At 41.1% G+C, this 26,862-nt stretch overlaps 1 protein-coding gene across 1 annotated transcript in view; it reads left to right on the top strand.

Moving 5' to 3' along the window:
- LOC129700783 (dihydropyrimidine dehydrogenase [NADP(+)]-like) overlaps positions 1 to 26,862 on the top strand; it is a 637,641-nt gene that overhangs the window by 84,959 nt on the left and 525,820 nt on the right. Inside the window, exon 2 of the mRNA XM_055641481.1 lies at positions 8,061 to 8,171. Coding sequence (XP_055497456.1) covers positions 8,061 to 8,171 — 111 coding nt within the window. The remainder of the gene's footprint in view (positions 1 to 8,060; positions 8,172 to 26,862) is intronic.

Raw genomic sequence — 26,862 nt, 5'->3', positions numbered from 1 at the left:
GTACTAATTGCCGCCATACCTCCTGATTAAAATTGACCTTCAAACCCCAACAACTGCACCAATATAAATCACAATGTTGACATCTAGTTGAACATCATATGTTGTTGGACACTATTGCTCATTATTGATTCAGCGCAACGCACACACACACACAGAACTCAGAAGGAAACTGGCTGACTCTGCATTCTTTACAGTAAGCCCCCAACTTTCAATTACATTTCATTTTTCATAGGAACGGAATCACATTGTGTGCAAAAAAAAATAAAAAATGACACCCCAGGTCCACTGGGCTGAATTTCCTGTAAAGTGAGTATCACAGGATGTGTGTAATTGACAATTACCGCCCAGATTCCAATTCAGGGTTAGTGTGGTCTTGCATTGTACAAGTACTGCATGACTGTATTAGTTTGAAGTTATAGCTTCTGCCTCCTGGTATCAAACCAGTTTTTTTTTGCAGAGCATGGATAATTTTCTTCACAGACCCATGCTGGGTCGAGACTTCCTCAAACTTGTTTCACTTCTAAACCCTTGGCACACCTTCTGAATATTCTGCACCAATTACTTTTTCTCTCTCCACAAATCTCGGAACAAGGTTGGAAACATTTACTTGCATGCAGAGAGTGCCTTCACACAATCTACATCCACATAGCATGAGTAACTCTTCACAATCCAAACGTGTGAGCAATAGTTGGTCCCAGCACGAGAATTAGTAGCTTATTGTAAAATGCCTATATGTTGCAGGCAGGGATGTTTATCTGCAGGGATATTTTCCCATTTAGTTTTGCTTAGAGATACAGCACGGAAGAAGGCCCTTCAGCCCACCAATTCCACACCGACCAGCAATCCCCACACATTACCACTATCCTACACACACGAGGGACAATTTGCATGTAACCAATTAACCTACAAACCTGTACGTCTTTGGTGTGTGGGAGGAAGCCGAAGATCGCAAAGAAAACCCACATGGTCATGGAAAGAACGTACAAACGTAGTAGTGACAGCACCGGTAGTCAGGATCGAACCGGGTCTCTGGCACTGTAATAAGTGAGTTTGGTATTCCGATTGTGCATGCCCAGGTCATAGGCCACTAGCTATAATGTCTCGGCAACAATGGTGCTGGATTGTGTGCAGGCGTTTCATTTGAGGTCGGGGTCGGCTCGACTCTCCTTCGCTGCGGGTGCTGTTGAGTTGCTGTAGGTCCTTCCCCGTCCCCTCCCCGGTGTCCCGTCCCTGTAGGTGTTCGGGGTGGCCATGGACTTGCAGCCAGTGCTGCAGCCGCTGGCTCCATCTCGGCTCTGCTTGGCCTGCCCGGTTGGCCGGCAGCCCTCCATCTCCACCACCCTCCCCTCAGTCCGACACCGAGATCCTGCTGAAGATGGGCAGCCGGCGGCCCTGCTCGAAGACGGGCGACTCGGAGCCGCTACTGCTGGAGTCATCCTGGTCGGAGAGAGAGTCTGCGGACGGGTTCCTGCCGGCTATGGGCAGGCCGGCGCCGGCTGGAGCTGCGGGTACGGTTGGTGATGGTGGTGCTGGCGGCAGCAGCAACCTCCTCCCCCCTCCATTGCCCAGCCCCAAGCCCAAAGTCTGGGCTCAGCTCTAACTGCAGGTCGGGGCTGAAGGCAGCCCACAACGCAGCACAGTTGAGCGCCGGGCCGGAGCAGGTTGAGCCCGGGCTGGCGCTCTGACGCAGGGGATAATCGCTGTAATCGCTATAATCGCTGAATCTACAACGCTGCGTTCGATTTATTTATTGCGTTCGACCTTTGACAAATCCCATGATTCCTTGCATTTTTCGGAATACAGAACTCGTTTATTGGAATTAAGTTATAATTTAGTTACAATGAAAGAATGCCTGAACAGTTACAAAAAAGATTGCTAAAGAAGAGAGAGTTAACTGGGAAGCATTGATCAGATGTTTTCAATTTCTTTCTTTCAGTAGCTTGCCAACATTTATTGTTTATCCCTAATGCACCAAAATGGCGTTGCACACCTGCTTATTATATTTTTTGAAGTTTTAAATTGTCAGAAGAGCAGTTGGAAAGTCTTTCACAATTAGGAAACCATGGGAGAGACTGAGGAGATAGTGTGATGATTTTTCACTTCAACATGAGAATAAAGAGAGAAGAAAGATGCAGATCAGAGCTTTGAGAAATTGCCATGCTACCATCTATTTATAGCGCAATGTTCAGTTTTCGATTACTATTGAAAAAAGGCTATTGTTTCCGATAGCTTTTATTATTGAACAACTTGCAATTTGCTAAAACTGAATACAGCAAAATTGCTGTGTACCAAATACCAAAAAATCATTAATTGGTTACATTAACTTAAGCAACCATTGCAATTAACAGTGGGCCTATAATTGTTGTAATGACAAATCATCCTTTATTAGCTTGGGAACATTTACCTTGCCAATAAATTGGACTGTATAGCACTGTTTATTACAGCAATATGAGATTACATACCATAAAGAAAAATGTGGCAATAATAAATTCTACTTTAGAAAGTGGCAGCACTAAACGAAGATCATGAAATTACATCATTTCAAATGTGATATTTCTTTTAGACATATGTGGGAAAACTAGACCAAGCAGTCCTAGCAACAACCATTGGTTCTTGGTTTTTGGCCTTCGACAATATTCCAAATGGAATTTAAACTGGAGGTGGGAACCTCTGGAATAACTATGCTTTACAATTTAAGTGTCTGATCGGGACGCCTTTAAGGTGAGTCCCATTGACATTGTTTATCTGGTACTTATGACTACCATTCACTCATCAACAGCACCCACCCCCCAAAACCGGATGAGCCGTACAAACCTTTCGATTCCTCTTAAGTCCCGAATAGAGTCTCAGATCTCCATGGCCCACTCTATCTTGGCCATAGAACAGCTTGCAAATACTGGGATCCTGAGGCAAAAAATAAACTGCTGCAAGAAAGTAGCATCTGTGGGAAAAAAGAATCAAAAGGTAGACACATAATGGTGGAGTAACTCAGCGGGTCAAGCGGCATCTCTGGAGAAAAGGAAAAGGGGACATTGTGGATACTTTTATGTATTTGTTTCTTTCATCTCAGCTTCCTTTGCTCTTCTTCCTAACTCAGAATCTTACTTTCCAAGCAACGTTTAATTTATTTCATTGTTTGCAAGGAAGGTTCTCGACCCGAAATTTCATCCATGCATGTTCTCCAGGGGTGCTGACTAAACTGCTGAGTTACTCTAGCACTTTGTGTCCTTTTGTTTATCAGCCATCACTAACTAACCTTGATAAAGCAATGAGCCATCATTTGATGGCCATCAAACAAATGAGCCATCTTGACCCACTGGAGCTCTTTTAGGTTCCTACAATACTGCAGGAAAAGGAGTTTTAGGATTGGGTCCAGAGATAGTGATGGAGTATCCATGAACGCACTGCTCTTTCCCTTCATGGTGGGTAGAGCAATGGGCTTGGGAGATGCTCTCAAAATAACTTTGCCAAGTAATGGCAATGCATTAAGTGATTGCCATCACTTAAGACATAGTAAGCGCAACTTTGTTGCCTTCCACCACAGTGAAGAATGCTGTGGTGGATGTTTGGTGTTAAATTCTATTGTGTATTGTGTGTTCTTTTTTTCAACTGTATCGCTGCATTGCAAATTCATTTCACTGTGACGATTAGATTTGACTTTGACTTTGGTACACCACCGATGTGAAGATAAGTTGTTTACGGTGTTAGATGGAGTCAATGGACTATCGTTAGCTATTGAAATAAATGTAATCCAAGATGATGAACGGAGTGAAGGCAGAGATCTTCTATGATTTCATCCATTGGAGATTTTAAATTCATTGGCCTAGTCCTGTCCCTGTGACCCTGTAGCCGATAAAGTGGTTGATTATGATAGGCAAGCACAACTTCTGTGTGCAATTATGTATTTTTAATATTCAAACCTCATTGTTACAGCTAACTTGCGTCATTATAGCAAACCTGTCAAGCAGTATATAACAGTACTTGCATTCAACTAATTCATTTAATCAAAATCTCAAAGTGTGCTTTTGAACCCACCAACCCATTTCTTTGCAGCAAAAGTTTTTCCTCAGAAATGCTTTGAATAAAGCTGAATAAAACCGCAGGATAGATTTTACAGTATAATTTATGCTGTACCCTGCTGCATTTTGTTCGGTGGTTGGCATTTATTTCATTTTTTAATAAAAAATTACAAATCTTGATATATAAAGAGCATAGAATTTATCTGAAAGTTTAACTTGCATACCTAATTATGATCATTTATTTCCGAACTGTTCAGATTTTAGAGCTACTTTAATTTTTTTGACACCAAATGCTGATGTAGTCTACATTTTACACTCCATAATATATTTCAGCCCACAAATTTCCACATTTAGGAGAATCTTTCAAATCAGCAAGAAGTTCTTATTATCTAGAAAAATGAAATGGACTCGGTGTTTTTCATTTTCATTTCTTATTCACATTTCTGTTCTCTTTCCCATGACATCCTTGAGCCATAGTTTGCATTTGGCCTCCTGAAACATTGAAATTTCCATCGTGAGACCCAAAATTTTAAGTTGTCCCTTTAGTTGTTTTAAATAATTTCAAAAAATTAAAGTGAATAAGTAGCTGGAAAATGCTAAGCACTAAGCTGCTGGAATCCCTGGTGCTTTTCACAAATCCCAGCCTCAGCTTTGAAATAATTTTGCTTGTTAAATTAATCTTCTTATCTGCGATAATATGTTGTCAAGGCTCAGTGATGCTTTGTGTTTTTTTTATTCTGCTAAAAATAAGCTGCTCAGAATTTGTTACTGGCGTATCACCTCACAATTCAGCTACACTTCAATGTGTACTTTGTTTCTGTCTATTTGAACAAAATGTTTTTCATCATTGAACCCTACTCCAAAAATGTTGGACTAAAACTGATCGCCTAAATAATTTTACAGTGACAAGGAAATGCTTGGGCACTACGAGTTAGGATACCGTTTGGGAGAAATATATCCCAAATCTTTCCAAGTTATTCTTCATGCCATGGTCCTAGCACCAGCGTATTAGAAATTGTTTTCTCTGACTTCTCTCGCTTGGTAAACTAATGTTTTGACGTTTTGACTGTTTTGATTCAGTTTAAAATATAATGGATTTGTTAAATCATTTGAATACATCAATCTGTATTGAATACATCAAACAATAATCGCTCCATGCAATCTAATTTTCTATAATTATTAGAGAATTTATTTGTGAGCAATTTTGTTTAACTTTTAGTGACTGGTAAAAAGACCTGAGGCAAAATAGTTTGAGAGAGCAGCATATATTCTAAATAGTTGGCCTTTTGAAACCAGTAAAAGCAATCCAATCAAATAAAATGTACTCCTTTGTTAATCATTATAATATTTGAACTTCATTTCAATAAAATAACAAAGCAATTTCAGAATATATTTATACCCTGGTATCCCATGGTGTACTTTCAGAATCCTTGTTTTCCTTGCACCCTAACTCTTGGCTCTAGATACTGTATGTTAATCAATCACTTTAGTAAATGAGCCATATGTTATTTGTCACTTGAATTAGGATATCCGCAGATGCTCGTCAAAATTCTTGACTGAAACTCTGTTGACATTCATTTCCTGATAGAGAATTACAGCAATAGAATGTTCCGTGTATCAGTGTGGGGTCAAATTTAATCTAACTTTCCTGATGGGAAACTGATGACATCTGATTTGCTGCTTGCTTTGTAACCCACTTAATTTTTCTTTCCATTGACTACAGTGGAAATTAAAATTATCAGGCTGTGAAGTGGATGGCTAATGCGGATCTCACCAGTTTCGCCCACCTGGAGATTAGATTAAAACTATCATCAGAACAAAGGTTCTCCAGATTAATTTCTGGGAAGCTGTGTTTGTCCTCGACGGAGAGATAGCACAAACTGGGCCAATACCCTTCAGAGAGCTCGGAATAATGAGAGGTGAAGTACAAAACTCACACAAGGCTTGAAAGGCGGATGCCACTAGGACACTTATGATGCTTGAGATTAATAGAAGACTAGGTTGAGTAGGCTGGGACGCTATTCCTTGGAGCGCAGGAGAATGAGGGGTGATTTTATAGAGGTGTATAAAAACCATGAGAGGCATAGATCGGGTAGATGCACAGAGTCTCTTTCCCAGAGTTGGGGAACTGGAGATCAGTGAACATGGGTTTAGGGTGAAGGGGGAAAGATTTAATAGGAATCTGAGGGGTGACTTTTTCACACAAAGGGTGGTGGGTGTATGGAACAAGCTGCCAGAGGAGGTAGTTGTGACAGGGACAAAGAAACAATTACACAGGTACATGGATAGAACGGATTTCGAGGGATATGGGCTAAACGCAGGCAGGTGGGACTAGTGTAGATCGGACATGTTGGTCGCTGGGGGCAAGTTGGGCCGAAGGGCCTGTTGCCATACTGTATAATTCTATGGTTCTGTGACTTTCTATGACTTGTCTATTCAGGACAGAGATGAGAAGTAATTTCTTCATCGAAACGAAAATGAGTTTTTGAAATTCTCTAATGAAGCGGGTTGTGATAATATTTACTGAGTATATTGAAGGCAAAATCTGGTCGTATTTTTTGCTATTTTATGGAAACAAGAGATATGGATTTTGTGTAAACAGTGAAATTAAAGATCTGCCACGATCAGCAGCAAAGGCACAAAGGAGATAATGGCTTCTCCTATTTTCTATTTCTTATGTTCAAATCCAGCAGGAATTCAAAATAGATGTTTTTAAATTCAATAATTTAGAAGTGCAAGTACTCTATTGCAGAGAATTATTTGATCCGGTATTATTTCTGTGCAGGTATTTCTTTCTTATTGTTAAGCTGGAAAGGGTGCAGAGAAGATCTATGAGGATGTTGCCAGAACTCAAGGGCCTGAGCTAGGCTAGGACCAGAGCATTGGATGACTGCTCAATTGTGCTTAGTATAAAATACATGAAGGAATGTAAGAACAAAAGAAAATAAGACAAAAGAAAATGGGATCAGGAGAAGGCCAGTTGGCTTCTCAAGTCTGCTCTGCTGTTCCAACATGGTTGTGGCTCAAAAGTAGACACAAAATGCTGGAGTAACTCAGCGGGTTATGCAGCATCTCTAGAAAGAAGGAATGAGCGACGTTTTGGGTCGAGAACCTTCTTCAGACTGATGTCAGGGGAGGGGGTAGGACAAAGATAGAATGGAGTTGGAGACTGTAAGACTAGTGGGAGAACTAGGAAGGGGAAGGGGATGGAGAGAGAAAGCAAGGGCTACCTGAAGTTAGGGAAGTCAATGTTCATACCACTGGGGTGTAAACTACCCAAGTTAAATATGGGGTGCTGTTCCTCCAATTTGCACTGGGCCTCACTCTGACAATGGAGGAGGCCCAGGACAGAAAGGTCAGATTGTGAATGGGAGGGGGAGTTGAAGTGCTGAGCCACCGGGAGATCAAGTAGGTTAAGACGACAGAGTAGAGGTGTTCAGCGAAACGATCGCCGAGCATGCGTTTGATCTCGCCGATGTAGAGAAGTTGCCACCTGGAACAGCGGATACAGTAGATGATGTTGGAGGAGGTGCAAGTGAACCTCTGCCTCACCTGGAAAGACTGTTTGGGTCCTTGGATGGAGTCGAGGGAGGAGGTAAAGGGACGGGTGTTGCATCTCCTGCAGTTGCAGGGGAAAGTACCTGAGGAGGGGGTAGTTTGGGTGGGAAAGGACGAGTTGTCCAGGGAGTCTCTGCGGAAAGCAGAAAGGGGTGGAGATGGGAAGATGTGGCCAGTGGTGGGATCCTGTTGGAGGTGATGAAAATGTTGGAGGATTATATGCTGTATGCGACGGCTGATGGGGTGGAAGGGGAGGACAAGGGGGAACCCAGTCCTTGTTTTGAATGGGGGCAAGAATTCTTACACATGGTCGTCCTCATCCACCCTGGACCTCTTCTCTAAAAATGTTGGTGGATAGATTCCTTTAACTTGGGTCATGAGTGGCTTGTGGAACACACAAAAATTTTGGAGGAATAAAATTAAGTGAGTTTAATTGTCAAGAAACAGGATGCTATCTTAATGTGCTTCTTTTTTTTTTAACAGAATCTGTTGTTGCTAAATCCACGGGTGAAGACATGTGCCTCCCTACGATCGACAGCAACAACCAAGATAGACAAAGCACATTGGAAACGGAACCCTGCAAAGAACTGCTCTGTAAGCATAGCTTATTTTACCCTGTTTCTTCTGATCTTTGGTCATTGCACCTGGAGGAACTATTTTGCCGCACCATTAAACTCTATGCCTTAGTCAGAATCCTCAGCAAGTTCTTTTGTTCCAGGGCAGCATGGTGGTACAGCAGTAGAATAGCTGCCTAATGGGCCTGTCACACTTAGGCGACTTTTTAGGTGACTGCAGGATACTATGCAGTCGCTACATGGTCGCCACATGTTCGCGGGTGGTTGTCGGGGAGTCGCCTTCCTGGTCGTGAGGAGTTCCCGCATTCTGGGAAATAGTTGCGGTCTCATTATGGTCGTCGCGTTGTTGAAAAATTAGTGGCGACTAGAATTAAGCCGCCATGGAGTGTAGCGAGAATGTTCGTGCCGTAGGTGGGTCGCCAGGTGGTCCTGGTGGATTGCCAGGAGGTCAAAGGTTCTCTTAGCTTCTTGTAGGTTGTAGCCAGTGCTGATCGGTGAATTTCATTGGCTCATTGGGAAAAAAAATGTAAGCAGTAGTTTTCAGAACCAAGGATAACCGACCGGTAATGTTAATATCCGCCGAGCTTAACACCTGTGCATCTCTGGCTTCTTAAAAATTGTCTCCACTCCTTCTCCCCCCCTCTCTCCCGTTCTCCCTCCCCCTCCCCCTCTTTTATAGGACTTACCGTACACTGCGCTTTTTAGCTTCTTAACTACAGCGCCAACCTTCCTGTTCATCACGGTATCACATTGGCTTTGCACCGTGTGAATTTCACTCAGCGCTCCCCCCGCTTGCCCTTTCCCCCGCAAGCATAACAGGCTGGTGAAGGAGGCGATGACTTTGTGTGTGTTCCACTATGACAGTCGCAGTTCCAGTTGCCGGTTTTTCAGGCGACTGCCGGCAACTTGGCATTCGCCTGAAATATCGCCTAAGTGGGACAGGCCCATTATCAGAGTCAGAGACCCGGGTTCGATTCTGGCCACAGGTGCTGTCTGTACGGAGTTTTACGTTCTCCCCGTAACCTGTGTGCATTTTCTTCGGGTGCTCCGGTTTCCTTCCACACTCAAAAGACGTACAGGTTTGTAGGCTAATTGGCTTGGTATAATTGTAAATTGTCCCTAGTGTGTGTAACCTAGTGTTAGTGTGCGGATCCGGAGCAACCGGAGAAAACCCACGCATGTCACGGGGAGAACGTACAAACTCCATACAGATAGCACCCGTAGTCTCTGTCGCTGTAAGGCAGCAACTCTCCTGCTGCACCGTCCCGTTGATGTTCCTTCACTCTTTTAAAAAGATTATCCATTCATATATTTTGTCTTTCCTTGTTCTTCCTGCCAAAATGTAACATTTTACTTCTTTCTGCTTCAGACTCCATATTTTGTGTGTCCATACTACTCCACCAGTTTGTTCAATCTTTCCTTGTCAGTGTTCACTCAATTCTAAGTTATGTATTGTCTGATCAGTTAGAAAATTGTGCCCTTTGATGGTCAAGGCACCCGACCACGGGTGAACAAAGGAGGAAGACTGATTGAACTTTATTGCCTTCCATCACAGTGAAGAATGCTGTGGTGGATGTTTTTGTTAAATTCTATTGTGTATTGTGTTCTTTTTAATTGTATGGCTGCATGGTAACTCATTTCACTGTACCTTAATTGGTGCATGTGACAAATAAATGTGAACCTTAAACCTTGAATCTTTACGTTCAAGTCCAGATCATTAATATGATGAAAAGCAGTGGTTGTAGAGCAGACCCTTGGAGAACTCCACTGTACACTTGCCATAATTCCCAGAAACCAACCCATCAGCACTTCTCTCTCCTTCGCTCTGACTTTGACAATTCACTATTCACATTGAAATAGTTCCTTTCACTCTTGATGGATCAATTTAGTTAAACATGATTTACTTTAAACAAGATCTTTCCAGCTTTCTCTGTTTAATCTACACTTTTCGAAGTGGTGGCTAATTCTTGATTATCCCTGATAAATACTGAAGGGAAATACACATTCAATGCCATTTCCTTGGCTTCTCTCTTCTTGATATGGTCTCATTTTTACGCTCCGATCAAACCACATTCACATTTAATTTGTACACGTTTAATGTCTACATCCATACAGAAGGTGGAAAGTTTATTTTATATGTTTGTAGCCAATTACCTTTTTTAATTTTTAATTTTTAATTTTACTTTCCTTTAATTGGCCGGGTTGCATAATAAACCCAACTGGTGTCAGGTTCACTTTCCCTTTCTTCTCTTTTTGTTCTCTGTCTCTGCCCATCATGATATTTGTATTTAATTGCCTCATATGTCAAACATGGGAAGATATTTCTGGGCTGAATCAAATGACCATCTCCTTAAACGTTAATGTCAAAGGAACAAAACTAGGCCATTCGGCCCATTTGGTCTACTCCGCCATTCAATCATGGCTGATCTATCTTTCCCTCTCAATCCGATTCTCCTGCCTTCTTCCCATAACCCCTGACATCCATACTAATCAAGAATCTATCAATCTCCGCCTTAAAAATATCCATTGACTTGGCCTCCACAGCCTTCTGTGGCAAAGAATTCCACAGTTTCACCACTCTCTGACTAAAGAAATCTCTCCTCATCTCTTTTCTAAAGCTATGTCCTTTTATTCTGAGGCTAGGTCCTCTGGTCCTAGACTCTCACTAGTGGAAACATCTGGACTGTATCCACTCGTGGCCTTTCACAGTTCATCAAATTTCAATGAGGTGTCTCCTCATCCTTTTAAGCTCCAGCAAGCACAGGCCCAGTGGTGTCAAAAGCTTATCATATAATAACTCAATCATTCCTGGGATCCTTGTTGTAAACCTCCTCTGGACTCTCTCCAACACCAGCACATCCTTCCTTGGATAAGGAGCCCAAATCTACTCGCAATCCTACAAAAAAGTGACTCTACCTGCTTGTTTTTTAATTTAAATTTATCCCATTAAGATCTATTCTTATCTCAGTTAGCTCTCCAATTGACCAACTGACTATTTTTTTTAAAATTGGAGAGGTCTATAAGCTTTTCCACACGTTATGTTATTATGATCACTGTTCTCTCAGCAATCAAGAGCTAGGAGAGGGGATCTTATAGAAACATATACAATTCTTACGGGATTGGACAGGCTAGATGCAGATAAAATGTTCCCCATGTTGGGGGAGTCCAGAACCAGGGGTCACAGTTTTAGATTAAGGAGTAGGCCATTTAGGGCTGAGATGAGGAAAAACCTTTTCACCCAGAGAGTTGTGAATCTGTGAAATTCTCTGCCACAGAAGGCAGTGGAGGCCAATTCACTGCATATTTTCAAGACAGGGTTAGATATAGCTCTGAGGGCAAAGGGAATCAAGGGATATGGGGAAAAAGCAGGAACGGGGGTACTGATTGTGGATTGATCAGCTATGATCATATTAAATGGCTCGATGGCCGAATGGCCAACTCCTGCACTTATTTTCTATGTTTCTAAGTTCAAATTCACCCATCTCATTCCCCAGATTCAAGACCAGGTTACATGGGCTTAAAAGTGATTACATAGTAACATTGAACCATAGAAAATAGGTGCAGGAGGAGGCCATTCGGCCCTTCGAGCCAACACCGCCATTCTAAGATGTGATAATGGCTGATTGTCCCCTATCAATAATCCGTGCCTGCCTTCTCCCCATATCCCTAGCCCCTAGAGCTCTATCTAACTCTCTCTTAAATCCATCCAGTGATTTAACCTCCACTGCACTCTGTGGCAGGGAATTCCACAAATTCACAACTCTCTGTGTGAAAAGGTTTTTTCTCACCTCAGTCTTAAATGGCCTCCCCTTTATTCTAAGACTGTGACCCCTGGTTCTGGAACTGTGACCCCTGGTTCTGGAACTGTGACCCCTGGTTCGGATTAGGTGGGCTAACAAAATTTAGTCCAGTGGAGAGTGAGATAATGCATATAAGGATGGCAAAATAGGCAAGGGAACAGATAATAAAATGAATAATCAGAAAGATAAAGGAAAATAGGAACTTTGGGAGTGAAAGGTGGCCTAGCAGGTAGATAAGGTGAGACATAAGGTACTGGAGTGACTCAGCAGGTCAGGCAATTTCTGTGGAGAAAATGGATAGGTGATGTTTCAGGTCACTTTGAAGAAGGGTCCCGACCTGAGATGTCTTCTATCCATTCTCTTCACAGATGTTACCTGACCCATTGATTTACTTCAGCACTTTGTATTTTGCTCAATATTCCTTGTGTCTGGATAAAGTGATGGAACAGCACCTGAGAATGTTAGGAAACAAAAAGTAATGACACAACAACGATTAGACGATGAGCTGACCATAAATTCCAGGTCATTGTTTTGCCAGACAAAAGCGACCTTGATAGATTTCTTATTCCTTCTTTTCTTCAGCCTTACCCCAAATGATCTTTGTATGACAACATATGTTATGCGGCAGCCAAGCTTCGAATGGGAGAAACGTTTTTGACGATGTAGCATATCTTATTCATTTAGACTGCAATTGAAATTTGGAACTGGATAGATTTAAATTCTGCTCAGTGCTGCATTTAATGCACTGGTTAACTTGTTGATGATAAATTTCAGTCTCTGCTATTATAACTCAGTCGTTAACCTGATTTGTTTTAAATGGATTTTTGACAGCATTAAAATAGCACAGACAGCAGCAGATCACGGTGTACTAAGCAGGATGCACATGAGTTGCCTGGAAGTCCAGTATATGTTCCCTCTGTATTTAACGTGATCTGTGCCAGAATATAATTTTCACTTGGAATCAAATCAGCTAATGAAAAGTTAATATTGTTTAGCCACACAAAATTGTCAATGTGAATTTCAACGGTATCATCAGCAAAGAGTGGAGTAAACCTGGAACTATTATGGAGAAGCACGCTATGGGATCTCTTTTGAACCGTTAGCTTTTATCCACCCATCTTCAATCAAAATCTCACCTGGATCCACCTATCACTCGCCAGGCTTTGCCCTTCTCCCACCTCTTCTCCAGATTTCTCTCCCTTACTACAATCAGTCTAAAGATAGGTCCTGATAGAAACATAGAAAATAGGTGCAGAAGTAGGCCATTCGGCCCTTCGAGCCTGCACCGCCATTCAATATGATCATGGCTGATCATCCAACTCAGTATCCTGTACCTGCTTTCTCTCCATACCCCCTGATCCCTTTAGCCACAAGGGCCACATCTAACTCCCATCTGATCCTCAAACATCCCCTATCCAAGTCCTCTAGTGATGATGCCTGACCTTCTGAGTTACCCCAGCACCTTACGTTATTTTATGGAACTGTTATGTTCAGTTATGGAACTGGATTCAGCTGTCTGACCCGCTGAGTTGCTCCAGCTTGTTGTGTCTATCTTCCGCTGTGTACGGCTCACTTGGTTGGACTCAGAAGAAGGCTAATGTATAAACTAAAGATGTCAACTAGCTCCTTGTTGGGAATGCTACTCTAAAGTGTTGAAACAAGGATTGTTCACAATGTTTATTTTTCCCACCACTCGATTTCTCTCAAATTGATGAATTCAATGGTCATCTAGAAATTATTTAATCTTAAAAAGCAATACAGCAAGTTAAAAAATATGCCTGTATATGTATATATTCTCACAATGCCAAACTGTTAGCTGGATTTGAGTGGAGATTTACTGCGGTTTTTGCTATCACCTGAAACATTCGAAGTTTGGGAAACATTAATTGTCCGCAGATGGGGTTGAAGTGAGAGGTTGAATTTGTCAGTGAAGACTGTGGACAGTCGGTTGGCTTACAGTTTGAGAACCATCCAGGGTCTCTGTCTCAGCCGGCCACTTTCAGAAAATATATTCTAGTGAAAGCAGTTCTGACTTCAACTATCAGATATCTGGGATAAGAGGCGTGTCTTGGTGGAGCCTTAAGGGCCTGTCCCACTTTACGAGGTCATTCACAAATTCTCCCGAGTTATTCATGAATTCTCACGAGTTTTCCCCTTGATTCAAACTCGCAGAATGTTCGTAACGGGTATGTAGGAGGCCGTAGGAGTCCCTATAATTGCCTGTACAAAATGGGTATAAAAGGCATGGTGCTCATCAGGTAGAGATGTATTGTTGCCAACGAAAGCCCCCATTTTCTGCTTGTATTCGGGCCTTCTACAGCTGCCTGTATACATTTGAATGGATTTGGAAGTCTGTCTTGTTTTGGAAGTCTGTCTTGTCATCACTCATAGCCTGACAGATATCATACTTGGTCTTTTTGTACAGTATGGGATCAACCGTCTTGAAAGCAATGGATCTGGACTTCAGCAGAGGGCGAATCTCCCTGTTCTTGTCAGATTACTGGTTAGGATAGACCCAGGTGGTGGAGTTGGAAAGTGGGGTGATTTTGCCAGTGTTCACCAATCACCAAAAATTCACTGCTCATTCACTGCTTTCAAGGCACTGGTCGGACTGCATTTGGAGCATTGCGAGCAGTTTTGGGTCCCAGTATCTGAGGAAGGATGTGCTGGCATTGGAGAGTATCCAGGGGAGGTTTATGGGAATGATCCCAGGGATGATTGGGATAATGTTTGATGAGCATTTGATGGTACTGGGCCTGTACTTGCTGGAGTATAGAAGGATCAGGGGGACCTCATTTAAACTTATCGAATAGTGAAAGGCCTAGTTAGAGTGGATGTGAAGAGGATGTTTCCACTAGTGGGAGAGTCTAGAACCAAAGGGCATAGCCTCAGAATAAAAGGATGTACACTTAGAAAGGAGATGAGGAAAAAAATTTTAATCGGAGGGTGATGAACCATTACCATAGACAGCTGTAGAGGCCAAGTCATTGGGTATTTTTTAAGGCTGAGATTGACAGATTCTTGGTTAGTAATGCTGTCCAAGGCAGGAGAATTGGGTTGAGAGGGAAAGATAGTTCAGCAATGATTGAATGGCGGAGGAGACTCGATGGACTCAATGGCCCAATTCCGCACCCATAACTTATGAACTTATTTTAGAATCATTGTTTCTGCCTTGATTTTCATGTTTCCAGTATAAATTCCAATGCCTGCATATATTAAAGAACTGCTCATGTACATGCTGTAATTACGCATTCCTACAGCACCTCTAGAAGAGGGCTCAATTATACTGTGACATATTTACATTGGAGCTGTCCATTTTAAAACTGGACTTGGCATTTTTATGATGGAAATATAAGAGGAAATGTATTTGGATGCAAGATTTTTTTTTAAGTGGATGACTAGTGAGGAGGTGGAGTCACAAATAAACGTTAGTGTGATGTTAAAATTCGAATGAGTTCACCACTGAATGAGGTGAAATGTACGGTTGAAATGTAATTGCAACTTGAAGGCACATGCAGTCAGAAACACCATAAAGAGATGAAAGTTATAATATGAAAAGCATGCTTATTAATTATTGCAGTTCCCACAGTTTCTAAAATGCATAAAACTGGTCTTAAAGAAAGCCCAAATGTTGTTCTGCTTCATTTTTAGTTTAGTTTAGAGATACAGCATGAAAACAGGCCCTTCAGCCCACTGAGTCTGCACCGACCAGCGATCCCCGGACATTAACATTATCCTACACATACAAGGGCCAATTTTACACTTACTGTGTACCAAGCCAAATTACCTACGTACCTGTATGTCTTTGGAGTGTGGGAGGAAACCGAAGATCTCAGAGAAAACCCACACCTTCACGGGGAAAATGTACAAACTCCGTACAGACAGCACCCGTAGTTGGGATCAAACCCGGGTCTCTGGCGCTGCAAGCTCTGTAAGGCAGCAACTCTACCACTGCGCCACCGTGCTGGCTTGATATTAAAAAGCTGTGGAATTGCTGATACAGTTTGAATGATAAATACATACATACATAGAAAATAGGTGCGCTGTATTTCAGCATACAATGTAAATAGCTTCTTTTAAATTAATTTTCAACCCGTTTTGTGAAAAAAATGTTTTTTGTAATCTTAAAAAAAAATCCAACTAGGGAATGCATTGAAGGTTTTGAGCCTCTGGCTACTCTAATCCTTTGAAGCAGCAGCAGCAATTAAATCATTGGAACTATGGCTATTTCCTTATGTGAAAATAGTGTTATTTTTCATCTGCATTCTTCTGAAGAGCTATCACGAATATGCATTTTAATTGCATTGATATGGAAAAGAACTATAGTTTTCAAGCAATTTGTAAACTACAAATTACAAAACAGTACATTCAATATTATTTGTTTTATTAAAAAATACAGTAGAAATTCACAAATAACCTAAAGGTAGCATTTCTGTTCATTTTAAGCAGAACTAGAGGTGACATGGCAATGTAAATCCAATTGCAAACTTTAAGAACCAGTACTTTGAATGATATCCAAATCATTATAGCTGTGGTGCACAGAAAATGTGATTATTGTTGATTGTGTATAAATCATTTACTTATCCGTGATGTAATAGTTAAAATTTAATTGAGAGGTTTGATATATCAGATTAATTCCACAAATAATAAAGTAATGAGTTAGAAAGATATTCATGAGAAGACCAAATGCTCTGTCTTATAGTTCTTCATTGTTGGCTGTATATAATGCATGACTAATGAATAAAACATTTGTTTTATTCATTAGTTATGCATTTTTATGTCGCTTTAATGAGGACTATTAAAAATGTGGAGGGCTCATTTATACTCATTAGGTTCTATGAGCTGCACTCAGTTACAGATGAATATTCAAGTCTGGAATCCCTCTAGCCTGTCTAGATCAGTTCAATCATTCCAGGGTTCAAACAAGTGAAATATATTTTTCTCCCTCTCAGAAGTAATAATTGAATCTTTGGTTATGAAAATTGGTTTTACAAAGTCAATAAAGATTGGTCATGTGCTAGCCATCTTGATTAACTTTGTGAACTCATGCTGTCCCTTTTCTGCCATGCCATATGATGAAAGAATGGATCGACTGGGCTTACATTCACTGGAATCTAAAAGAATGGGAGGGGTTCTTGTAGAAACATATAAAATTCTTAAGGGATTGGACAGGCTAGATGCAGGAAAAATGTTCCTGGGGAATGCAGAACCAGGTGTCACAGTTTAAGAATAAGGGGTAGGCCATTTAGGATTAAGATGAGGAAAATCGTTTTCACCCAGATAGTTGTGATTCTGTGGAATTCTCTACCACAGAAGGCAATGGAGACCAATTAACTGGATGATTTCAAGATACAGTTAGATATCGCTTTGGAAGGCGAGGAGATGTAGGTTAGGAGGGAGAGGTATATCAGCCATGATTGAATGGCGGAGTAGACGTGATGGGCCAAAATGGCCTGATTCTACCTTATGACCTTATGAACCTCCCATGCAGTAACAAATGTGTATGAAGTGGAAGTGTTCATGAAGCATTTTCAGTGTCGAAGTATTGTGCCATTAGGTTCCTCTCCGCCTATGTTATGTTGACATATTCAATCTGAAATTTAATTAGATTTCCATCTTTAGAATAAGATTCAACAGATTCAAGATTCAAGAGTGTTTCATTGTCATATGCGTCAGGAATGAGACAATGAAATTCTGATTTGCTGCAGCTTACAGGTACATTAATGCAATAATGCAATAAATAAATATCCAATGATGATTAATACAATGAAATATCAATAATACTAGGTAAACTGGATCATGATGGGGCAAACCAAAATATGTAGTGCAAACTAAGGAAAGTCAATAGTACGTCAATGCTGAGGGAGGGTTGTGGTGAGGGATGTGCTGTGTGGTTCAAGAGCCTTGCTGGGAAGAACCTGAAGGTTACGATTCTTAGGCTTCTGTACTTCTTTCCAATGGTAGCAGCAAGATGAGAGCGTGGCAAGGATGGTGCGGATCATTGATTATGTTAGCTGCTTTTCGAAGCTGCTCTTCCTGTCGATCCCTTCCAGGGTGGGCAGGTTAATACCTGTGATGGACCAGGCAATGTCCACCACTTTTATTCTTGGGCGTTCAAGTTACCAAATCAGAACATGATGCAACCAGACTGTATCTTCTCTACTTTACACCTGTAGATGTTCCATGGAGTATTCAGCGATCTGCCGAATTGCCTCAATTTTCTAAGGAAGTAGAGTTAATGAGCTTTCTTGGGGATTACATCAATGTGCTGGGTCCAGGACAGATCTTCAGAGATATGTTCAGAAACTTGAAGCTGTTGATTCTCTCCACTACCTTCCCTTCGATTACAACAGTTTTATGAATCCTTGACTGTCTCTTCCTGAAGTTAGCATTTAGGTCCCTGGTCATGCTAACTTTGGGAGCAAGATTGTTCTGGCACTGTTCGATCACACTATCAATCTCTCTCCTCCACTCTGTTCATTGTTACCTGTTATTCGTCCAGCAACGATGGTATCATTGGTGAGTTTAAAGATGGTGTTGGAGCTGTGTCTGGCTTTACATTCATGGGTGTTGAGAGTGTAGTGCAGGGGATTGAGCACATAGCCTCTGTGCGCCTGTGTTGATAGTCACCGAAGAGCAAGTGTTGTTGCTAATTTGTACTGTTGATAAGTTTAGAAGAGATGTTTTTCAACGTGGAGCTGTAGTGGATGAACAACAGCCTGACATATGTGTTCATATTATACAAGTAGTGCAATACAGAATGGAAATACCACAACATGGCATTCACTGTTGATCTGTTCATAAGTTCATAACTTCTTAGAGCAGAATTAGGCCATTCGGCCCACCAAATCTACTCCGCCATTCAATCATGGCTGATCTATCTTTTCCGCTCAGCACCAGTCTCCTGTCTTTTCCCTATAACCACTGGCAGCCTTACTAATCACTACTGATCACTAATCAACTATTGTTGTGGAGATGGACAAATTGTAGTGGGTCCAGGTCCGTACTAAGGCAGGAGTTCATATCCATCATAACCAACCTCTCAATGTACTCAATCACAATGGACATATGTGCTTGGTCATTGAGGCATGCTTGTTCTTCTTGGGAACTGGTATGATGCATGTCCCTTTAAAATAGTTAGGTGCCTTGAACCATAGTAGTGAGTGGTTGAAGATGTCCATGAAATCTTCAGCCAGTTGGTCCAGCCAGATTAAAGGCTTCTCAAGTCCCGCAATGTTGAAAATAAAGTCTAATAACACATGCATGGTTAACAGGAATGAATGAGATCTGTGCCAATAACCTGCAATAATGCTCCATTCTTGATTTGAATGCACTTGGTGGATTTAAAAAATGTGTAGACTGTTACAATTTGGAATTTAAGTTGCGAGAATCTTTTCCGGAGACAGACTTGTCATATGGGAACTTGAACCTGTCTCAGAATTAACCTACTTTTTCTTTGATATATCCACCATTACATTACCAAGTTGTAAGGAAAATGTCAGGCAAATGAAGAAGCAAATCTACGAGTCTAGTTTGCAAATATTTCCGATATGATATGATACAACTTTATTTATCCCAGAGGGAAATTGGTCTGCCAACAGTCAAAAGTTACGGTTACAAGGCATCGAAAGTGTAATGTGCATTATAATAATAATGAAATTTAAGTGACCAGTTATTGCACAGCACATATGTAATATTGCACAAACATGAAATTAAATTATCGAGTGGAAAAGGCCAGGAAGAGGGATGTGCAAAGATGGGGAGAGGAATCGGTCTACCTGTATTTCTAGTTTGCTTTCGAGTCAAGAGTGTTTTATTGTCATATATCCCAAAACAGAGCAGACAGCTTGCTGTCTCTAGATGCCTCTCGTGCAGTAAAATATCTTAGAGTCATACAGCACGGCCTTTCAGCCCAACTTACCCACGGCGTCCAACATGTTACCTGCCTGTGTTTGGCCCACATCCCTCTAAACCTGCTCTATCCATCTCATTGTTTCTTAAACGTTGCAATAGTCCTGGCCTCAAGTACCTCCTCTGCCAGCTCATTCCGTATATCTATCACTCCATATGTGTTCAAAATTTTACCCCTCGGGTTCCTATTAAATCATTCCCCCCTCCCTTTAAACCTATGTCCTCTCATTTCCTTAACTCTGGGCAAGAGACTCTGTGCGTCCACCCGATCTATTCCTCTCATGATTTTATACACCTCTATAAGATCAATTAAAATATCTCAACCCGTTTCAAAGTAGCAATAACCCTTGCTATAGCCAACTGAAATCAATCAAAAATAGGCCACATGGAGGTACAATACCAGCACAATACTTTTTTTCTTCTGAATTGTTGCTCTACCATTCCTATATAGTCTGCATTGTTACTCTACCATTACTTGTAGTCATTTTCAGAGCCTGCCGAAGTTTTCATTTTATGAATCGAGATTAACTTGGCATGCCATTTGTCACTTTGGAAGATTGATACTGTTCGTTTCAATTAGCCAGCCGAAATGTTAATTATCTTAGTGTCCAACGAACTAAATCTAAGAGACAAATATTAAACCCTCCAAAACAGGTCAATATTTAGCCTTAATCTTTAAAAGATAATTAACATAGCCATGTATGCTCTTTAAAATGACTGACATGATTTCTTATATAACTGCAGTTGTGGAATTACATTGTTTTGTATTTTTTCCCTTTCCTTGTGTCCATCAATTCTTCTTTCTTTTCATCAAGAACAGCAACTCGCATTTAGACAGTGCATCTAATGTAGTGAAATGTTGCAAGGTACTTTATGACAGTGATAATAAACTACATTTAGACATTAAGCAACACCAGGAGATGGCAAAATAAATGACTTAAAGGCTTGTTCTGATTGCGTCTTAAGGAACATCTTACAAGAGAAAAGGCAGAGAACCTAAAAACAATTTCAAAACTTGGGATTTGGCAGCTGCAACGCAACTGCTCGTGATGAAATGATTGGGCCAAAATCATATTGGCACCATCTAATTCATTCAATCATTAGGGAAGTTATGAAGAGAGTGGTGAATCTCTGGAACTCTCTGCCACAGAGGGTAGTTGAGGCCAGTTCATTGGCTATATTTAAGAGGGAGTTAGATGTGGCCCTTGTGGCTAAGGGGATCAGGGGGTATGGAGAGAAGGCAGGTACGGGATACTGAGTTGGATGATCAGCCATGATCATATTGAATGGCGGTGCAGGCTCGAAGGGCCGAATGGCCTACTCCTGCACCTAATTTCTATGTCTATGTTTCTATTATTGGAAAAGTTTCTTAGGGGCAGGATTTACTCAGATGTGGAAAAGCATGAGCTTATTATGGGTAGCGAGGAACGTCACCTACTGTTTTTCTCCAGAGATGCTGGCTGACCCACTGAGTTACTCCAGCTTTTTGTGACTGAAATCGTCATGGTCCTGTCTCACAAATGTTATCGAGTTTTTTAAGGAAGACATCCTTAGCTTCTCCAATTCAAGGATAGGGCAGTGGATGTTGATCTTTAGTAAAGCATTTTCCTAAGTCCCTGATGGTTGACTTGTATAGAGGATTAAGTCTCATACCGTCCATAGTGAGTTGGTTTCTGTATCTGGAGATCGATGATCAGTGGTGTTCCACAGGGATTAGTACAGTTGTATGCGATATATATAAATGATCAGGATGAAAATGTAGATGGTCTCAGAAGTAAACTTGCAGATAATGCAAAAATGATGGAGTTTTAGATAGTGGGGCAGGTTGTCAAAGGATCGAACAGAATATAAATCAGTTGGAAATCTGGGTGGAGAAATAGCAGATGGTTTAATCTAGGCAAGTGTGATGTGTTGCATATAAAAGGTCTAGTTGATCAAGGTTCCATTGCAATCATAGATAACCTTCTTCATTGTCCACTATATCACCAATTTTAGTGTCATCTGCAAACTTACTAACCGTGCCACCTACAGTCACATCCACTTGAAACAGGCCTCCAGTCTGAAAAACAGTCTTCTACCACCACAGACTGTGTCATAACTACAAGCCAATTTTGTATTCAATTGACTAGCCTGCCTTGGATCCCATGTGACCAAATCTTCTTGATCAGCCTACCATTCCGTCGTGAGGTCAGTCTCAGTTACCTCACGACGGAAGAGGGAGGAGTTGTACAGTTTGATAGCCACAGGGAAGAAAGATCTCCTGTGGCGTTCTGTGCTGCATCTTGGTGGAACCAGTCTGACGCTGATGGTACACCTCAGGTTGACCAGTGTGTCATGGAGGGGGTGAGCTGTATTGTCCAGGATGCTCTGCAGTTTGAGGAGGATCCACCCCTCCAAGACCACCTTCCATTAATCCACTTCCGCCCCCAGGACGGAGCCAACCTTCCTGATGAGTTTGTTAATCCTTTTGGCTTTCGCCCTGCTGTCCCAGCACACGGCAGTGAAGAAGATGGCACTGGCTACCACCGATTGGTGGAACATCTGCAGCATCTTACTGCAGATGTTGAAGGAGCGGAGCCTTCTCAAAAAGCACAGCCAGCTCTGTCCCTTCTTGTACAGGGCCCTTCTTGTACAGGGCCCTTCTTGTACAGGGCCCTTCGTGTACAGGGCCCTTCGTGTACAGAGCCCCTCTTGTACAGGTCCCTTCTTATATGGATAGAGATAAGAGGATCTCCACGCCATCTCAGGCTTTTTTGATTGGCCAAGGAGATCTGAGATGAACTGAACCACAAATGGCTGACAGCTGGCAGCCATTGACAGAACTGTTGGCTGCAATGACATTTATTTCATGCCACCAATAACAAGGTCAAAAGGTTCTGAATTTATATGGACAATTTAAATCAGCAATACTAGGGTGTTTTAAATACGGCCAATCAAATAAACCATGTGCATGTGTGATCCAATGTGTTATCAATAACAAAGGACACAATTTTCCATCTCCCCTTAGAGCTGTTAATCCTTCTTGTTCACCTCAGCTGCATTAGCAGATGGTTTAATGCATTTATGTGATGGATTATTTTTTCAAACTTCTTTCATGTGTACTAAATGACAAAAATAATATTGAGTTCGGGAGCATCCAACCATTGTTTCAGATTCAGATTCAGACTCAGATCAGATTCAGATTCAATTTTAATGTGTGTTTCTAACACACAATTACGAGCATGTGCCTTGTCCTTCACAGTAACGTGTGATGAGTTTTTGCAGTGAGCTTGGTAGAATTGTAAGATACTGTGGAGAAGCAGGTGAGGAAGACACAATACCAGGAGGAGAACAATGTTTTCAAGATGTTTAAAGAAGAAATAACGTTGAGAGTAGGGGAGGACAAGGGTGTCTTTCTTTTGTGATGAGGCGTGATAACGCTGGTTTTTCAAAGAGAAATGAACAGTTCCAAAAGCAGACAAAGTCTTTTTCACTGTCAACGATAAAGCTGCCAGGAAGAAAAACGATCAAACCTTCAATAGGAAAATATTCATTTTAATTAACATATTTACACAACGTAATCTAAAATCTTCTTCAAAGTTGTGGAAACATTGTTCTTTTATTTTAGCAAAACCACTGTACATTTTGATATTGAATTCCAGAATTGAATGGCATATTGATCCTGCGAAATAGATTCTTGTCTGTACTTCAAGCCCAATGGGTGAAGCAAACATCCTCATTAGATTGTGTTAGTCCATCTGGCAGTGAGGTAATGGTTGTTTGAAACCCAAAGGACATTACAAAGGTTTTGATTTTCATTTATGAGAGACATGTGTATATTGATTGTGAACTAGGTGATTGCAATTTACTGAAGTGAAGCAGCTGAACAGTACAGCTTTGAGGTGAAAATCAGAACAGACATTAGAATGCCTCTGGCAATTCACTGTGAAAAATTATGAAAGTAGTTGTGTTATACTGCTCTCTTCTGTAAACAAGCACGACCGACTGATTGTCTACCAAAATAAATATAATTCATTTTTATAAATAATATAAAATTGATGTGGTGTCGGGACTAAAATCAAATATTTCCCCTGCAGAATTGTATGTATCTGTACATAATGCCTGTGCTTTTTCAACAAAAATATATTTCCCATAATTGTAAGGTCATTGACAGAAATTGTCTCCATGTGTTTGAAAAAAAGATTCCACAAGGAAAAGCATTTTGCATTCACAATGCAGCTTTTCATTGAATCACAGATATTCACAGCACAGTGTCGACAATTCAATCAATTTAGTTTAGTTTAGTTTAGAGCTGCAGCGCAGAAACAGGCCCTTCAGCCCACTGTGTCCACACCAACCAATGATACCGCACACAGAGAGTGGTGAATATCTGGAACTCTCTGCTACAGAAGTTCCAGGCCAGTTTGAGGCCAGTTCATTGGCTATATTTAAGAGGGAATTAGATGTGGCCCTTGTGGCTAAAGGGATCAGGAGGTATGGAGAGAAGGCAGGTACGGGATATTGAGTTGGATGATCAGCCATGATCATATTGAATGGCGAATGGTACAGGCTCGAAGGGCCGAATGGCCTACTCCTGCACCTATTTTCTATGTTTCTATGTTAACAGTATCCTACACTTGGGACAATTTTTACATTTAAAGTAAGCCAATTAACCTACAAGCCTGTACGTCTTTTGAGTGTGGGAGGAAACCGAAGATCTCGGAGAAAACCCGCGTGGTCACGGGGAGAAAGTATAAACTCCGTACAGACAGCACCCGTAGCCGGGATCGAACCTGGGTCTCTGATGCTGTAAGCACTGAAAGGCAGCAACTCTACTGCTGCGCCACAGTGCCGACCTGTGCATTTTTTGCATGGCTCTGGAAGAGCTATGCAGTCTTTTCATAGTTGGTCTGTAGTCTTGTGCATATACAAAAACTATTTTCATCCAAGACCTGTATATCTTCTTTGTGAAAAGAGATACTTTCTTATTCTTATCACCTGCCAATTGCATTAAATAATTTCTCCTTGTGTTTTGCACTCTCTGCAAAAGGAAATAGATTCCACTGACCTGCGCTTTGCATGTCCCTTATAACTTCATGTAAGATAACATGTTCTATACTATTAAATCTTCCCTTTCTCACCTCTGTACCATGGAATCAAACTGAATAAACCTTTTTCTGTGTGAAAATTCTCCAGTCATCTCATTGTTTGTGTGTGTGTATACCATTATACCAGGCAGTGCTGTGCAATTCCACCTACCATATAACCTACAATGGTACAAGAAGCTGACTCATCATGATATTCTTAGCAATTAAGAATGTGAATTAAATGCTGGTTTTATCAATAGCAACCTCTGCATTCTCTCCAGTGCAATTTCCATGCTCTTTTGTGGTGACCAGAGATGCCTGCTGTTCTGGCTGTGGCTCAATTATTAATACAAACACAAAATAATATTAATGTTGGAATCTAAAGTTAAGGTATTAGTAATGCTCAGACCTTTCATCAAAATTTGTGGCATGACTAATGTTTTATGCAGTTCTAGCATAATCTCACGACCTTTATATGCTGTGTTGTAACTAATTAAATATCTGCCATGTATTCTAAACTACCTTGCCCATCTTTCTACTTACCTTTGGAGTTTCCTACCATTTATCATACATTTTCTTGTTTGCTGCAATCCCTTTGCCCTTTCAACATACCATTCAAGATGCCATGACCTCTCACATCTCAGTTTAGTTTAGTTTATTGTCACTGGTTCTGGTTGATTACTGAGCAAATACCTCATAAGTGGTTATCTTGTGCAGGTCGGAGTGCGTAGATTAAATTAGTAAAGTAGATTAGTGATTAAATTTTGAAGTGGGCCTTTTTGACCAAGTTGAGGAGATCCAGTTGCTCAATGTGTACCGAGGTACGGTGAAAATCTCTCGTTGCATGCAAACCAGATAGCGGAAAACCAATACATGATTACAGTCGATCCATTTACAGTGTATAGATACATGATAAGGGGATTACGTTTAGTGCAAGGTAAAGCCAGCAAGGTCCGATCAAGGATAGTCCGAGGGTCACCAAAGAGGTAGATCTCTGCATTAAATTGAATGCATCACTTCTCTGCCCACCTGCCAAACTTGTGGGCTTCTTTTGGCAGCCAAGCATTTTCTTTTTGCTCTCCATTACATGGGCAATTTTTATATATCATCTGTAAATGATGTCCCTTAATGATGTCCCTACATATCTATCTAGATTATTGCACATGTACACATATACTGAGGTACTCAGTCCTGCAGAACACCATTGAAGAAAGCACTACAGTTACAAAGTTAAATATTAGTTCAACATAAGGTTTTTGCTTCCGACGGCTGAGCCAACTTTAGATCCAACCTGCCCTCTTCCTGTTAATCCCATGGGCTTTAATTTTATTGATCAATTTGCCATGTAGGATCTGGCTAAAATCCATGTAAACTAGATGAAATGCTCTATCCTCATTGATCTCGAAGTGGTCACGGAAAACGCAATCAAGTTTGTCAGACATGACCTTTTACACGTATCTACCAACTGATTTTGACTAATGTCCCTTTCTAAATGATAATTAATACTGCCCTTTATGTTTCTTTCTGCTACTTTTCCCACCACTCATGTTTGACTGACTAACTAGTAGTTGCTTGGCCTACTCCTTTTCCCTTTGTAATCATTGATTTAATGATCGCTGTCCGCCAGTCACCTGAAACCGTTGGTAGCCACACACAACTGGAAAATAACTCCTGATTCACAACCTAATTCACAACCTTTTTTACTCATGGATATTTTTTATCAGGCTAGAAAATACGCTACAACCTACTTGATGCCATGAGTATCTACGACTAGCATCATGACCTGCTACGACCTACCTACGACCTCGTGACGACCATGCTGCGAGTATGAGTCAAGGGTAAACTCGGCAGAGGTTGTGAAAGTGGGACAGGCCCTTAATTGGCTTGGTATGTATGTAAAATTGTCACATATGTGTGGAGAATGGTGTCAGTG

This window comes from Leucoraja erinacea, chromosome 10 (genome assembly GCF_028641065.1).
Source record: "Leucoraja erinacea ecotype New England chromosome 10, Leri_hhj_1, whole genome shotgun sequence".
Lineage (NCBI taxonomy): Eukaryota > Metazoa > Chordata > Chondrichthyes > Rajiformes > Rajidae > Leucoraja > Leucoraja erinaceus.
This window is presented reverse-complemented; position numbering and strand designations above follow the sequence as displayed.